The sequence below is a fragment of the Dryobates pubescens genome, chromosome 4 (assembly GCF_014839835.1).
Source record: "Dryobates pubescens isolate bDryPub1 chromosome 4, bDryPub1.pri, whole genome shotgun sequence".
Lineage (NCBI taxonomy): Eukaryota > Metazoa > Chordata > Aves > Piciformes > Picidae > Dryobates > Dryobates pubescens.
Genome location: NC_071615.1, coordinates 39,653,201 through 39,668,517, shown reverse-complemented (window position 1 = coordinate 39,668,517; position 15,317 = coordinate 39,653,201). Strand labels below are relative to the sequence as shown.

Genomic DNA, 15,317 nt, shown 5'->3' with positions numbered 1-15,317 from the left:
GTTCAAATTGGGTTGTGTTACCAAACAGGTTTTATCTGCTGAGGGCTGCTACTTTAACTGATATTGCAAGGCAGACAAGAGTTGACCCGGCAGTTGCCACATCACAGAAAAAGGGACTCTAAAATAGTTTGGTATTTGCATTAGGAATTAGGTGTTATAAATCATCCTGTTCAGCCAACTTGTTGGAATTTTCTTGAAATAACTGCTATGTGATCTGTCTTTGCAAGTAGAGAAGTCACTCATTTGCAGCATGTAATTCAGATCAGCTATTCCAAGTTCTTGGGTGGGAGCTCAGCTGGTGTGTTTGTTTTGATACTCTGCATTTGAATATAGTCCTTCTGCTACCAGTCAAGCCCTGGACAAAGGCTTGTAATAGATCCATGAGACTATTGCACAAAAGGGAATCACCAGTTTCTCATAGTTGTCTCAGACAACTCTGGTCTAAGAGCTTAGAGTCAGCTCTTGGTCCTGTGAGCAGTACTTGGCAATATGCGTCTCCTACAGTGCCTACAAAGGAGTTAAAAGCCTCAGCAGCAGTTCTGAGCCATTTATCCTTTTAATGTCCTGTTAGGGACCTCAGCTACTTTGCAATAGTGTGACAGGAGTTTAGCTACCTTGCTCTCTGAGGAAATGGGAAACTGCTACATCCATGAAGCAACTGTTCTTGCTATGCAGACTCCCATAGCGTATCTAAACTCCTTATCTGCCTTTGCCATCTGGAAGCTACTTGTGAAAATGATTTGAAGAGATTTTCATACTATGGCCCTTTGCAGAATCTACACAGCTGTATTTATTAGAGGCCACAGAAGCTACAAAAAAACATTGATAGCATCTAAATAAAAAGCTTCACTTGGTTTTATTTTGCTAGCATGTATTGGAGCAGGTTCTATGCAAGGTTTGTATGACTCCTGGGAATAGGTAGGCTAATAATAATAAACAAACCAGGTTGGAAGAGACCTTCAAGATCATCGCATCCAACCCCTCAACCAATCCAACCCACCTAAACAACTAAACCATGCAACCAAGCACCCCATCAAGCCTCCTCCTGAACACCTCCAATGATGGTGACTCCACCACCTCCCCAGGCAGCCCATTCCAATGGGCAATCACTCTCTCTGTATAGAACTTCTTCCTAACATCCAACCTAAACCTCCCCTGGCGCAGCCTGAGACTGTGTCCTCTTGTTCTGGTACTGGCTGCCTGGGAGAAGAGACCAACATCTGCCTGTCTACAACTTCCCTTCAGGTAGTTGTAGAGAGCAATAAGGTCACCCCTGAGCCTCCTCCTCTCCAGGCTAAGCAACCCCAGCTCCCTCAGTCTCTCCTCACAGGGCTTGTGTTCCAAGCCCCTCACCAACTTCGTTGCCCTTCTCTGGACTCGTTCCAGCACGTCAACATCCATTAATATACAAATAAATACATCTTCTAAAAAATAAATAAAACCAATGAAATATGTTCCAGTAGAATATCCACTTGGATCTGAATCTTTTGGCATGTTTCAATTTTGTCCAAATATTATCACTACAGAACAACTGGCATGCTGATTTCAAAGTGTGTTGAACTTCCACAAGTCTTGAAGTCACAGCTGAATCAGAAAATCTGTGGTTTGCTCACCTGTGGCAACAAACATTTAAATGATGGGTTTAGATGTCTATAAAACAAGAATGGAATGGAATAAACTTGATGAATGTGACTCCACACTACATTTGAAGGGACAAGCTTAGAAGCATGTTAATGAGTTTTATCTTAAGTTTTTGCCATTGTTTTGCCTAGCAATACAGAAGTTGAAGCACTAGGTCAGCAAAACTCCCCTTTGTCTTGAGTAATTCCTTGGGTTTATTTTACTAAGAACTATAGAGAGAGTGAAAGCAGACTTGGGACATTAAGTACAAAAAAGTTTGTACTGATTGTAAGTCACAGAATCACAAAGTATTAGGGGCTGGAAGGGGCCTCGATCATCTGGTGCTACCCCCCGCCAGCTCACCTAGAGCGGAGCACACAGGAACAGATCCAGGTGGGTTTTGATTCATCTCCAGAGAGGGAGACTCCACAACTCCCCTGGGCAGCCTGGTCCAGTGTTCTGTCCTCCTCACAGTGAAAAAGTTTTCCTCATGTTTGCATGGAACTCCCTATGCCTCAACCTCCACCCACTGGCCCTTGTCCTGTCATTGGGCATCACCAAGCAGAGCCTGGCTCCATCCTCTTGGCACTCACCCTTTACATATTTATAAACATGAATGAGGTCACCCATTAGTCTCTCCTTCTCCAAGCTGAAGAGACCCAGCTCCCTCAGCCTTTCCTCATAAAGGAGAAGTCAAGGTCTGGAGTTTAATGCAGATCCTTCTTTATACTGAATGAGGTGTCACAGGCTCATATTAGCTTTCCATGGTTTGATCATATGTCAGTGTGATTAACACATACCTTTGTGATCACAGGCTGCTCTGTGTGCATGTTACACAGCAACGCTACCACCACCCTCTAGGGACTCACAAATGCTGTGCCGTCTTGTTCAGCAATTTTAGGGACTTCTGCAATCCAAGGACTGCTCTATTTTTTATAATGACTGGCAGTACTGTGAAGCCCTGGTCAGCTGTTAGCATTGCACTTGAACCTCTACTGGTAGAAAGTCATTCTCCTCCACAGCTTATAACTTGAAGAGCAATTTGCAGCTTCTGTATAAATATAGGCCTCTGAGACCATGACAATTATAATGTTGACAAGAACTCAAAAAACCCCCACCACATGCTTTCAGAATCATCAATGGCAGCACGTATGGCTAAAAACTAAGGGAATAATCTTGCTGATAGCGTATCTACAGAGATCCTTCATCTACTGTAAACCCAAGTATAAAGGCCAGGCTGGGTTGTTTTTCTGTGTGTGTTGTTTTGATGTTTTTCCATTTAATTCTCCACCCAGAGTTGATAACACTTTTCTCCTCAAGAGAATGAAAAAGGTCCTGGTGAAGAGCAAAATGAGTGCCCTAATTGCTGGGCCTCAGTGCCTGGGCACCAAGCATCTCATACTGAAGAATCCAGTTGTCTTAAGTGCATGTCCTAGCTCCTAGACTAATGGATATATCCCTTGCTCAGTTATTTATGAAGTAAATTGTTCCACTTGGAGCAAGTAAGAGGAGAGTATGTTCCATTTGAGGATATCCTATGAGCCACTTTGGAGAATTTGAGTGCATTGACATCTGAACAAGGTAGAGGATGGAGCTTGCTTGAGTCTTTTGCTTGCATCCATGCAGCACATACACAGAAATCTACTCCTGCCTCAGCACTGCTCAGCTGTGAATTTACTGTCACTAAGCAATGAATATAGAAGTCTTCCGACTGCTAATTGTGGCTTACTATTTACAAAGTTTATTTATAAACTCATTTTCATGCATGTATAAAATAGTAATTCCATGGACAAATACACATTTGTTCACCACTAAATTATATACATTGTATTTGCATCTAATATTCAGAAGTGCAAAGTCCACAGTGACGTCAATAACAACAGTTTTGTAAACTATTCAAGGACGAGCTCTCAGAAGGTATTGGTAACTGCACGATAACCTTTTTTCTTTGTATACTGCTGAAATCAAACACTTTTGCAGTAAAAGAACATACATTTCAGCTACATTCAAGTGATTATTTTATTACCATATGTCTTACAAACTTTACCGGAGATGAGCAAGAACTCTACAAAACCATACCTTAATGCAAGAGGTGTACTGCATGGTATGTGCAGGCATAGCAAGGGAGAGCTAAGAACCGGGAAGAAAAACGAGCTAAGAAAACTTATACAAAAATGGACAGTAATACTGACTAACACTGGCTTATAATCTTACTTATAACAGACCTGAAGGGCTAATAGAGATCCAGTTCAGAAACATCTGTGCACTGTAGGTAGAGTTTGGTGCAGATCAAGAGTGCACTAATACAGTCAACATTGTACGCATAAGGTAATGCACAAAATACGCTGATATGCATATAAACAACTAACTTGTGTACAGTAAGTAGGGCAGCACAGCCGTTGTACTGCATCCTTGGCACTTAGTGATAGGACAACATGTATTTGGTTCAACTAAATTCAGAAACAGGATATATACTGGTTTGTAAGGTGTAAAACGCACATTATCCCTTTGAACCTTCTGGGTTGACAGCATTTGTCTGAGTTTCAAGTCCAAATGCAAACATGATACACTAGCGAGATATGGAAGACGTTTCAGATACTGGCTTGAAACAAGACCTCCAATATGGATTGACAGAATCAGAAATTAATTCAAACAATATTAATTACCTCTGTAAATGGTGCCTTGTGCCGAGAACAAAATCTGAAGCATTTCACTCATTTAATTTATGTTAAATAAAACAGAAACCTTGTAATACAGCCCACAATGTCTTGATGGGCTTTTCCTGTATTGTAACTGCTTCCTTAATATCCCTTTCTTACATGGTAATTTCACTTAAGAGAACTGCTGAAACTATTCATCTGAAAAGTTGTAACTGTATTAGAAGTTTAGCCTAGTATATTATATCATCACACCATACAGCATGGAAGTAAAAAATGCTCTTCAAAGAAAGCATGCTTCAGCTGCAAAAGGATTCCAATTTTAAGTGATTGCTTTTTTATTAAGCAATATTAACAACCAGCTGGAGGGAGCCAGTTTACTTTTTTCCTGTTTTAAGTGAACTGGCTAAATTGCTGTGTGATATTGTATATAACAGACGCACTAAAATGGTTCTTAACATACGATGATGTAACGCTTTAATTGGTTTAAAATATTTTACAAAGACATTACATATGAACTATACAACACACGAAAGTAGGAAATATTTGGAACATGTACACATTTCTGTCTTGTTCATGTAGGTTATTATTTTGCACCAAACGTTGGTGTCTGCAATTCTAACAATCCTCTCAGATAAAAAACAAAACCCCAGGATATTTTCACGGGTGTGTTTGGTGGTTTGTTTGGTTTGGGTTTTTTGGTTTTGTTTGATTTTGTCCTTGGGATTTTTTCCTGAAAAGAAAACATTGGGAATTTCTCTAATGACTTTTTTTCCACTTCCCAATTTCGTCTTTTGCACAAAGCTTTTCAAATGGATCAACACACACGGAAAGACTAACCGCTCTTTACTTTGCAGTGCAACTTGCTAGGGATAAAGTTTAAACCAAAACTGACCTTTTCCCCCTTCTACAAACATTGAAAACTGCAGTCAAAGTAAATGTCAATACCAACTGCTGTTTAGACTCCTTTCCCCTTTATTTAAAATGCAATTCTTTTTAATATCCATTTTAATGAAAATATTTGCATAGAGCAGCCTTGTATTACTTCTAAAGAACATTATGAGTGTTTTAACACAAGATAAGGCACATGTTTTTCAGCATTAATAATCAAAAACTAATCCTGAGGATCTGCTCCTCCCTCTCACCAAAATCTGCTTTGTTTAATATACCCTGTATTACCTGAAGAAAGCAGAAAAGCAGTACAGAAAAAACCAAAACTCTTCAGCTGAACTAAATTTAGAACATTAGTAACTCCTGATAATAGTGTAAGAAACCCACAGATGAAGTAAATCATTCTCTAAACAAATTATCTTTAGGGGGCAAAAAACAAAACAAAACAGCTAGTAGCACTGTAGATGTTAGATAAAAATTCACATAATATGGATGACCTTTATAGTGAGTTAAGCTCCCATCAGAAACAAGGTAGCTAAATTGTGAGGCACTTAAGGTTGACAAGAAAAGGAGGAATGCAAGGGGTCTGTTTCATAGAAAACCTGAAGTTGCATATCATATCCTTGTATTAAGCCTTCTATTAAAGTGCTAGAAATGGAGACTTAAACCAAAAAAATATTTAAATATAAAATAAGTGATTAAAGAGCTTACTATGCATTAAAATTAAGTGCTTTAGATTCTCATGAATTCAGAGCTTTTTAATAGTTCTTAAAGAATAAAGTCTGGAAATAATCCACACGTGAAATTATCTTCCTTGTGCCATTGATGCTATTTGTAAAGTGCCCAATTATTTTCTAAACAACAAAACCATTTGCCTTATCTTATGTTGTGTAGCATGACGCAGTCTTTAGTACGTATGTAATCCATACTGCAATGACACAGTCGGTCTGATGGAAAACAGCACATGCATACTTTTAGTCAGAAGCTTTAATTCCACCTGTCACTCTAAAAAAGCCAGGTCCTGGATTACATACCCATCAGTATATAGTGCAACCAACCTCCTAGTTTCAACATGTAATTTAGCTGTTGAAGTCCAATGCTCAAAGATAGATTTGTCAAGCTTTTCCTCCGAGCAGCCCGACACCCAGACAAAATCACAGATGGAGCTCTAGATCTGAATCACATAAATCCACTAGATGCCAAATCTGAGAAGGATCTGGGTTCTGTTGGATGATGAAGAGGCTGAAGATGTGTGGCAGTCTGTGCATTATTGATCACATCTAACTGAGAGGGATATGCTTCATTTACATTTCCTCCATTGAAACCGTTTTGGAACTGGCAGGAAAAAAAGATAATGTAAGTGGTGAGTATAGGAAATCAATTCATTTGTAAGTTTCTAAGACTCCTCCTAAAGACACAGATTGGATGAAACCTCAAAATACAATGTATACTTGCTTTATTTATATTCCTTATTTATTTTTAAAATACTGAATTATGATAATTAAATTTGCATTAAAGCAGGGTCTGAATCATCATTTGTAGAAAGTACAGTCTGACTGTGCACTCTGAATTTCCACAGACAGCTGTTACATCTTAAAAACAACCTATTTACATATTTTCATGTCTGAGATAGGATCCAGACTACAGCTCTTCTGGGAATGCAGATGTAGTCCTATCAGCAAGCTGAAGTGTCCTGCAGTCAATCCCCAGGCCGAGCTGTCGTAGGGTGGGCTTTTTTTGACAAATGGTCTTCACATTGACAATGCCATGAATGGCTTTCATCAGTCTTGACATAATTGTTCATAGGATTATTTTAATCACCTGATATAATGCTTCCTGTCATGCTATGGAAAAGTCACTTATCTGCAAAATGGTCCATTCAGTCATGCAAAGAAAATACAGCAAAGTATTTTAAACATTTCCACCATCTCTTTGGGAGTAGCTTACACTCCAAGTACTCCCTTCATTCAAGGTTTATCCTTAAAAACATACATCCCACATTCATTCATCTATCAAAACATGTTGCATTTTGCAAACTTCTTTTTTCTTCTGCGTAAACACTGAAATTTGACTAACTGTGCACGTATCGAAGTTATTTAGAAGACCACAGCCACACAAATGACATTTTTAATTAAAGTTGCCATACTTTTAAAGACAGCTACTGTAACATAAGCTAGGATTACTTCTGAAAGAAGATTATTTCAATATTCTTCATTAACAAGATGAGCATGCTCATTAAAATTACTAAGAAAGTTCTCAATACAGACTCTAGTACTTAGCAAGGTTTCTCCTGCTCAATAAAGGACCTTAAACAAGCTATTGAATTATCTAAGGCCTGAAAGTGTTCTTAGACTGTACTGGCTGTGATCCTTCCACAATTATAAATTAGACAGAAGGTCAAAGCAGATGACCACAATAGACCCTTCTGGCTCTCTAATCCCCTGGTCTTTTCATGTAGAAATCAATGGGAGTTAGAAGGCTTGAGGAAAGGATACCAGCCATAGCTTGTGCAGCAACGTCTGCCCTCTGTGCAGACTCCAACAGCTGACAGGGACGTCAGTGTGCTAAATCCAGCCACAAAGACTGCCCTACTTTGGTTTGGCTCTGCGAACGTAGGCTCAGACGTATATATCCTACCTGCTTAGTCACATCTTCCCTAGTTATCAATTAGTAATGAGACCAAACCCTGCGTTTATTCTTCCTTTTTACAATAAGGAAATGTGTATCAGTTGCCAGCATGGCTTTGGCATAGGTGATACAGTACAAGCTTACTTTAAGTGCAACAGCTATGCTTCTAACTTACTAGTTCCTATAGGTTAACATGTTTTGAAGTTCTTAACTCCTCTGATACAAGGCTAAATACAATCTCTGTAATATAAGCATATATAAATGTAAGGTTATCTTTGGGGCAATGATATTTCTAAGTAAAAATTGTTTCTGCATTAAAACACATCTCAGCATCATAACTTGGGTTAACAGAGAGCCCTAGTTTGCCCTCAATCTGTTATTGGCAGGTGTCACTAGCGGTCAAAACCAAACACAATCTGACACAAGAGATGTTGGCTTTTTTTTTCCCATGTGAACAGTACATAGCAGCAGGGGCTGCAAAAGTCAATGCTATTTGGTTTTAGGAATATGTAGGCACTTCCCACCTGCCACTGCACCCAGCTGGCAACCTGTGATCACTTTTACAAAAGGGGTTGGAGAAATAATCCTTCCTTATCTCATCAAGAAGTGTGCTCCTCTTTTAAGCTCATTTGAGCAAATGTCTAGCAGCTCTCTTCAGAAGTAAACAGGTGCCGATGTGCACAAGGGTAACATCAGTTCTGCACCATGCTTCTGCTGATGCAATGCTATCCACAGGCACACATAAGGATAACTTTTCACAAAGCAGCCTTTCTTCATTTTCTTTGACAAACAAGCAAAATGCAGCACTATCACTGCAGCACAGCATTTCAATAAATATGAAGCAATAAACTTTCATTTATTGCATTCAGAGATGCAGCTTTTGTTATTAATCGTAGTTTAATGCTGGTTTACAGATGGATGAGAAAAAAAACAAGCAGAAGAATAACAAAAAGAGGGTGTAACAAAAATGATAAAGACAGCATAGCAAAAAAAAAAATAAATTCTACAAAATAAATGTAATTGAAACCAACCATTAAAAACAAATAAATGGAATGGAGTCTCCTTCTTTGGAGACATTAAAAATCCACCTGAACACATTCCTGTGTGACCTTCTCCAGGTGAGCCTGCTCCAGCAGGGGGGTTGGACTAGCTGATCATTTGAGGTCCCTTCCAACCCCTAACATTCTCTGATTCTGTGTGAACTGCTTACACACCAGCTGTTCAGGTACTGATGCACCACACCAGTATACCTTTGTGAAAAGAAAATTCTATACTATTATAGGGATGAACTTGGATGACCGTGGAACTGCTCTGAAACCCTACTATTAAGCACTATGAAGGACTGACAACACTGACCACAGCCAGGCCACATAGAGGCAAGCACTGTGCAAGCTTGTACACTGTGGTCAGCCAGGCACTTCATGCTATTTCAGCCCTTGGGCACTCTGGCAGAAGCTATTCATCCTGCTGAACTGCCCTACATTTTAGCTAAATTTCTGCAATTCTGCAATTATCATTTTTCCACTAGTGAAGCAGTTTCAGAAAGGATATATTATTTTGTACTTATATTAAGCATGCCAAAATCTGGGTATGCTCTACTGGCATTCCTCACTTCTGCCTTGTGTAGGTTAAATGTCAATTAATAGTGTTATTCTGTAAATGCTTATGCATGCAGGATCAGTACTGTAGTACATTAACTCCTTGAGGTTAAATAAATAAATAAGAGTCTGTACTTGAGCAGTATTAACAGAAATAAATGCTACAATTCACAGTGCTTCAACAAAGGTTATTCAGAATCAGGAACTGCCTTAGTAATTGATTTTAAAATTTTATTTCTATTTTAATTTTACCTATGAAGAATTGTGCTTAAAACTGTAGTCTGCCCTACATTCAGGCTTCTCTCTTTTATGGCTTTACTGAGTATTCTCCTTTGCACAACATGAAAAAAGACCATCTTATCTACTATGAGTATCATTTTTTCCTGCTCTCTTGTCTTCAGCAGACCACTTCACAACTTGGAGGAACAAGCTGACTTTCACTTACAGCAAGAATAACAGTTTTTGCAGTATCATGTCTGCAGAAATGCAATAGTTTATCATGTTTCATGCTATTTATGTGATGTTAAAATGTGATGCTTTAAGTAATCCTAAAATCAAAGAATCTGGGCAGCTAGGGACCACTAACTTTTTAAAAACAAGATTTTCTTTTTGGATGTTTACAACATATTTCATGAAAACAGGTGTGCCAGACAGTATTACTGACATCATTCCATGCCTCAAAAAGATATCTAAGGAAATTCCAAGCTTTTAACCAATCTGCTTCTTCCTTGCTCCTACTGGAAAAATGACTGCTAGGTACAACAGATCAGTTCACTCACTTTTGCTCAAGGAGCCACCAGGCTGTAGATACACGTACATAAAAACTTGACCAACTGCAACTCTCTTCAAGATAGCATGGGGTCTCACACACTGCTAACCCATCTGTTTCAAATTCAGTGACTCAGTTATGACCAACTCTGCATTCCAGTAGCCACCCCTACCAGTTAAGTACACGATTCCAAGTGCAAGCAGTGCAGCAATGCTGTTTACCTTACCTTGTTGGACAATGTCTGTTGACTTGCCATCATAGGATCATATTGCATTTGATCCACACAGCTGGGCTGTGCTTCTTGCATGCACTGGTACATGGAAACAGCACCTGTGTAGCATGTTTGAGGAGTCAGCATGACTGACTCAGAGTTTATCCCACACTCACGATTTTCAGGGACTTGCTGCAAACAATGGAGAAAATCCCCCAAGTTGGAAGAATTAGAATAGGTTGATCTGTCAAAACCTGCTACAGGGAAATCCATTTGAGCAAAATTAGAGAGCTGTGGCATCATTGCTGTGGGTTGCTTGTAAGGTGTAAACTGCCTACATGAGTAAGGGGAAGTGTTGACTTCTGATTTGTAAGAGAACTCAGATGTAGTGGCATGCATACCAGGGAATACATATTGCTGGGGCTGCTGCTGAGAGCAGCCAAGAGGCATGCTGGTGTCAGAGCTCCAATTTGTGAACATCGCATTGACTTGCATATGTTTCATCTTTTGACAGAGATGCTGCTGCTGCTGCTGCTGCTGCTGCTGCTCCATGAGCTGGTGCTGATGATGTTGATGTGGGTCTAACTCTTGCTGTACCAAGCAACCTTCATTCTGAACCAAGGGCTGCTGCTGGTTACAGCCTGAATATAAGAAGTCTGACTTATTTAAGGAATCCTGAACATAAGTCAGGATTTCATCTGTTATGTCGATGTCCCCAATGTCATCCACACCAGATAACTCAGTTTTAAAAAACTCCTCGTCCTGCTGAATACACTTTAGATCTTCAAAGTCAATACCCAGATTTTTCATGACACTGTACAAATCACTGCTTTTGTTATCTTGAAAGAGTGCTGCACTGTCTTCAGGAAGCGGCAGAGTACTGTCCTGGGAACACTCCATTAGTTCCCGTTTGAGAACACTGTGATTTCCAGACGGTAGGAGATTATCCATCCAGCTGCTGCCAACACCACCGCCCAGGTCATCCCTGCTGTCGGCAAACAAGTTCCGCTCAAAGGAAAGTTTATGTGATGCTGGAGGGCAGAGATAGACAGACTCATCTTGCCTTAACATGGCACCGAGGAGGGAGTTTGGATCCACGGAATCATTGTGTGGTATTGATTTGGCTCCTTTTCCCGTCGTGCTTTTATTCTTCACCTGAGAAGAATCCATGAGGCTCGACATAGGGAAGGATACCTCATACAACACAGCCTCACCAGTGGCAAACATGAAGGGCAACTTCATGTTACGCTTCCGCAGATGTTCTGCCCCTTCTTCATCTCTGAAAATAAACCAGATACATAGCATAATACTGCAGTACTGAACAGCTACTGTAATCTTTTTGTCCCCTGGAATTCATATTTAAAAAATGAACTATTTTATTTGCAGGCATTTTTCAAATTCCTAACTATTCAACTTGGCAGACTTACACCAAGATGCAGATTATGAAATAAGGAGCTTAGGACTGTAAACCCACCTTTACATACTAGATTTGTAATTAAATCTAGATAGTATACACCATTTTCTGTGCATTATAAGCTGTAATGAAAATAGGTGGGCTTTGTTCCATGCCTTATGTTTTTCTTGGCATGGTGAGTAAATGAATACTTTAATACCAGGGGAATGAATACTTCAGTACAGGGAGATGATCACCTCCCTGCTCCTGCTGGCCAGGGAGGTGATCTGTACTGTACTGAACACTGGTGGGGCCACACCTCGAGTATTGTGTTCAGTTCTGGGACCCTCACTATAGGAAGGATAATGAGGTGCTGGAGTATGTCCAGGGAAGGGCAATGAAGCTCTTGAAGGGTGTGGAGCACATGGTCTGTGAAGTGCATCTGAGGTTGTTCAGTCTGGAGAAGAAAAGGCTGAGGCCTCCTCACTCTCTACAGCTACTTGAAGGAAGGTTGAAGTGAGGAGGGCCCAGCCTCTTCTCCTTGAAGACAAGTCACAGGAATAGAGGAAGTGGTTACAAGATGTGCCAGGGGAGGTTTAGGCTGGATATTAGAAAATATTTCTTCACTGAAAGGGTTATCAAATGTTGGAACAGCTTGCCCAGGGCAGTGGTGGAGTCACCATTTCTGGGGGTGTTCAAGGGTGTGTGGACTTGGTGCCTAGGGACATAGTTTACTGTTGACTCTTCAGTGCTGGGTTGAGGTTTGGACTGGATGATCTTTGAGGTCTCTTTCAACCAGATATATTCTGTGATTCTGATTCTGTAATACTGAAATACCTCTTTTTCTCCATTTTACAGACTCCTTAGCAAAATTATTTAACCTGTATACTAATGCTGAATTCCATATTATGTAGAATTCAGTTCAACATCGTAAAGGACGTAACTGCTTTAGGTTATCCATTGTTTATTCTACATGGCCGCAGATGGATTTCTTAAGTTTTATTAACAGAAACACTGACTTAAAAATTGGTTGAATAGAATAACTTGGTGCTTGTACTGCTGTTCTTATTTTTTTAATGAAATCAAAATATCTTATGTTTTACACATAAAAGACTATGCTACTTAAGTACTGAATTATCTGAATTCTTTTCAATGTTTGCTGAAGTACTGAAAGAAGTTTTCAGAGTTCAGGGTTTAAAGGGGATTGATGCGAATATAAAGAATTCCTTTCTCAATATGAACATGCTCAAGATTTGTCATGTTCTGTAGTGCACTGCTTCATGCAGTGATGACTTACGTCAGAGGTCTTTGTGTGGCAATGATGTAATCTGGCCTTCCATTTTTGTAGACGAGACGTGCATTTGCCTGTACCCAGGCCCATCGATTTTCTTTGGTTAAAAGCCTAAATACAGTCATTCCACTCTCACCGGTCTTCATCACTAGGGTTAAAGAGTAAGCATACCATTTACTGTCCAGAGAACAGAAAGAGGGAAATTTGGCATGTCTTGACAGTAATCTCATCTGCAGAGCAATTTTACAAATCTCATCCTCAATCACCCACTTCTGTGTGGCTCTCATGGGCTCCTACTGAAACAGGGTGATCAATCATCTGAAGATGTCTACTGGTAAAATAAAAGCCAAATCTTCAAGGAATTGCAAGAAAACCACTACAGATTGGCAGCACCCTATATGGGCCTTTATCCAGCACTTCTGTAATAACAAATACTAGTATGTACTAGATGTCTGAAAAGTGACTACTACTTAGCTCAGAATCCAATTCTTTCACATTTTGACTGGTTAACACAGAGATGCCTCAAAATCTATTACTTCACATTCCCACTAGCACTTCACCACCAATGCTTCAGAAACAGTACATTTTTGTTCTGCACTGCTGGAAACATTCCAATTTCAGGATTGAAAAAAAAAAATTAAAAATAAAAAGATAATTCATGTCTTAGCACCAGAAATGGAGCAAAAGCATTTTTAAGACAGTTTCAACCCAAAATTTCATCTCTTTTTTAATGTAAATATTTTCTTTCTTATTCCATATCAGACAGACAAACCCACTGATATGCACCAGTGTCTGAGCTACATCTAAAACACAAAGTCTGCTTAAAGTAGAATAAGAACTAACATAATTAAGGGGGGGGGGGGGGGGGGGGGGGGGGGGGGGGCACTATTTAACTGTTTACAAGGAGGCAAAAGAAAAAAGTTTTTCAAGAGCAGTCCATAGAAAAGAAGCAGCAACAAAATATCCTGAAGATGTTTCTGTAACCTCCAAAGGCAGCTAACCAAAAAAAAAACAACCAAAAAACAAAGGTAAAGAAAGCAAGCCACTAAACAGACATCAGATCGCTGCTACCTTAGCTTGAAACATTCCAGTTCTCTCCTTATTTGTTACCTAAAACTAATCAAGATGCCAAGAATCAAACCCAGAAATGTACAGGAGACTTGCATGCTAAATCAGAGACTAATTTCTGTTTTAAATCTTACACTGATATCAAAGGAAAATGCTTCATTTGACTTCCTAAGAGGAAATCTATCTTTGAAATAGTCTCTTTGTCCAAAGGAAGTTGTTGAAAAAGCAGAAGTTGGTTACAACACAGAAGGAAGTGGAAGAGCAAGATGTGACAGCAACTGGAATAGATAACTTTAAAGGGTCATGAAATGAATAGTGTTGTTTTTGTGAATGACCACTTTTATAAAAATTTAAAAAAAAAATAAAATTAAGAAATCACAGTATTTTTTTCAACATAAGTATAACCCATGCTTGGATTTTTCAGCTTTTCTTAGAGAACGAAACTTACTTCGGACATGATTTTCAGCACAATAAAGCATATCGGCTGCATGAACAAACTGGTATCCTGTTCCTCTCATACACAGCTCGGCTTCAGTGTATCCCAGGACAATCTTTCCTCTGAAAGGTGAAAACAAAGCAATTGCAACACTGCTGCTGAACGAACTCACAGGACGAATGACAAGCACGTTAATCACAGCTAGAACACTGCAGACGTAAGTGCTAACTATGTTTTGTTGCAATATCAATTGTATGTGGAAACATGATGGTTCTAATAAAAGACAGTTACATCAAACTTTTAACGACTTCCTCAAGTTGCCTTCAGTGACTAGGATCTACAGTTCAGCTGGACTCTTAATTCCAAATATTTGATCATATTCACTTAGAGCAGGCAGCTCCCATTTGCTGCAACAAAAGACACTGTTCAGCCCTATTTCATATTACTTAACCTATAGGTGCTAGCATGTAGAATGAAATAGGAACTACAGTTATCTAAGACTCCTTGCCTAAATTAGTATTTTTGAGTAGCTTAACATTAAAAACAAGGCCTATCTCAGAACTACATCCCTCTTGCTATTGAGAGGTTTGGGACCTCTACATTTGCATCTAAATTTTCTAAGATATGCCTCAGAGTAAAACTGGCAGTAGAGTCATGTTGGATCCTTGCAGCTAACATTAGAGTACCTTACTACAGATAAAGAAGAACAACTTAGCATTTAGATGAGCACTATGAAATACAGGGTAGAATGAAAC

The 15,317-nt window shown here is 39.4% G+C and overlaps 1 protein-coding gene across 1 annotated transcript in view; it reads right to left on the bottom strand.

Annotated features, from left to right (window-relative positions):
* Positions 1-5,565: 5,565 nt before the first annotated feature.
* The window catches only part of AHR (aryl hydrocarbon receptor), a 55,345-nt gene continuing 45,593 nt past the window's right edge, over positions 5,566-15,317 (bottom strand). Inside the window, exons 8-11 of the mRNA XM_054161154.1 lie at positions 14,575-14,684; positions 13,065-13,206; positions 10,390-11,653; positions 5,566-6,503 (exon numbers count right to left, since the gene is read on the bottom strand). Of these exons, the coding sequence (XP_054017129.1) occupies positions 6,348-6,503; positions 10,390-11,653; positions 13,065-13,206; positions 14,575-14,684 (1,672 nt within the window). The 3' untranslated portion in view covers positions 5,566-6,347. The remainder of the gene's footprint in view (positions 6,504-10,389; positions 11,654-13,064; positions 13,207-14,574; positions 14,685-15,317) is intronic.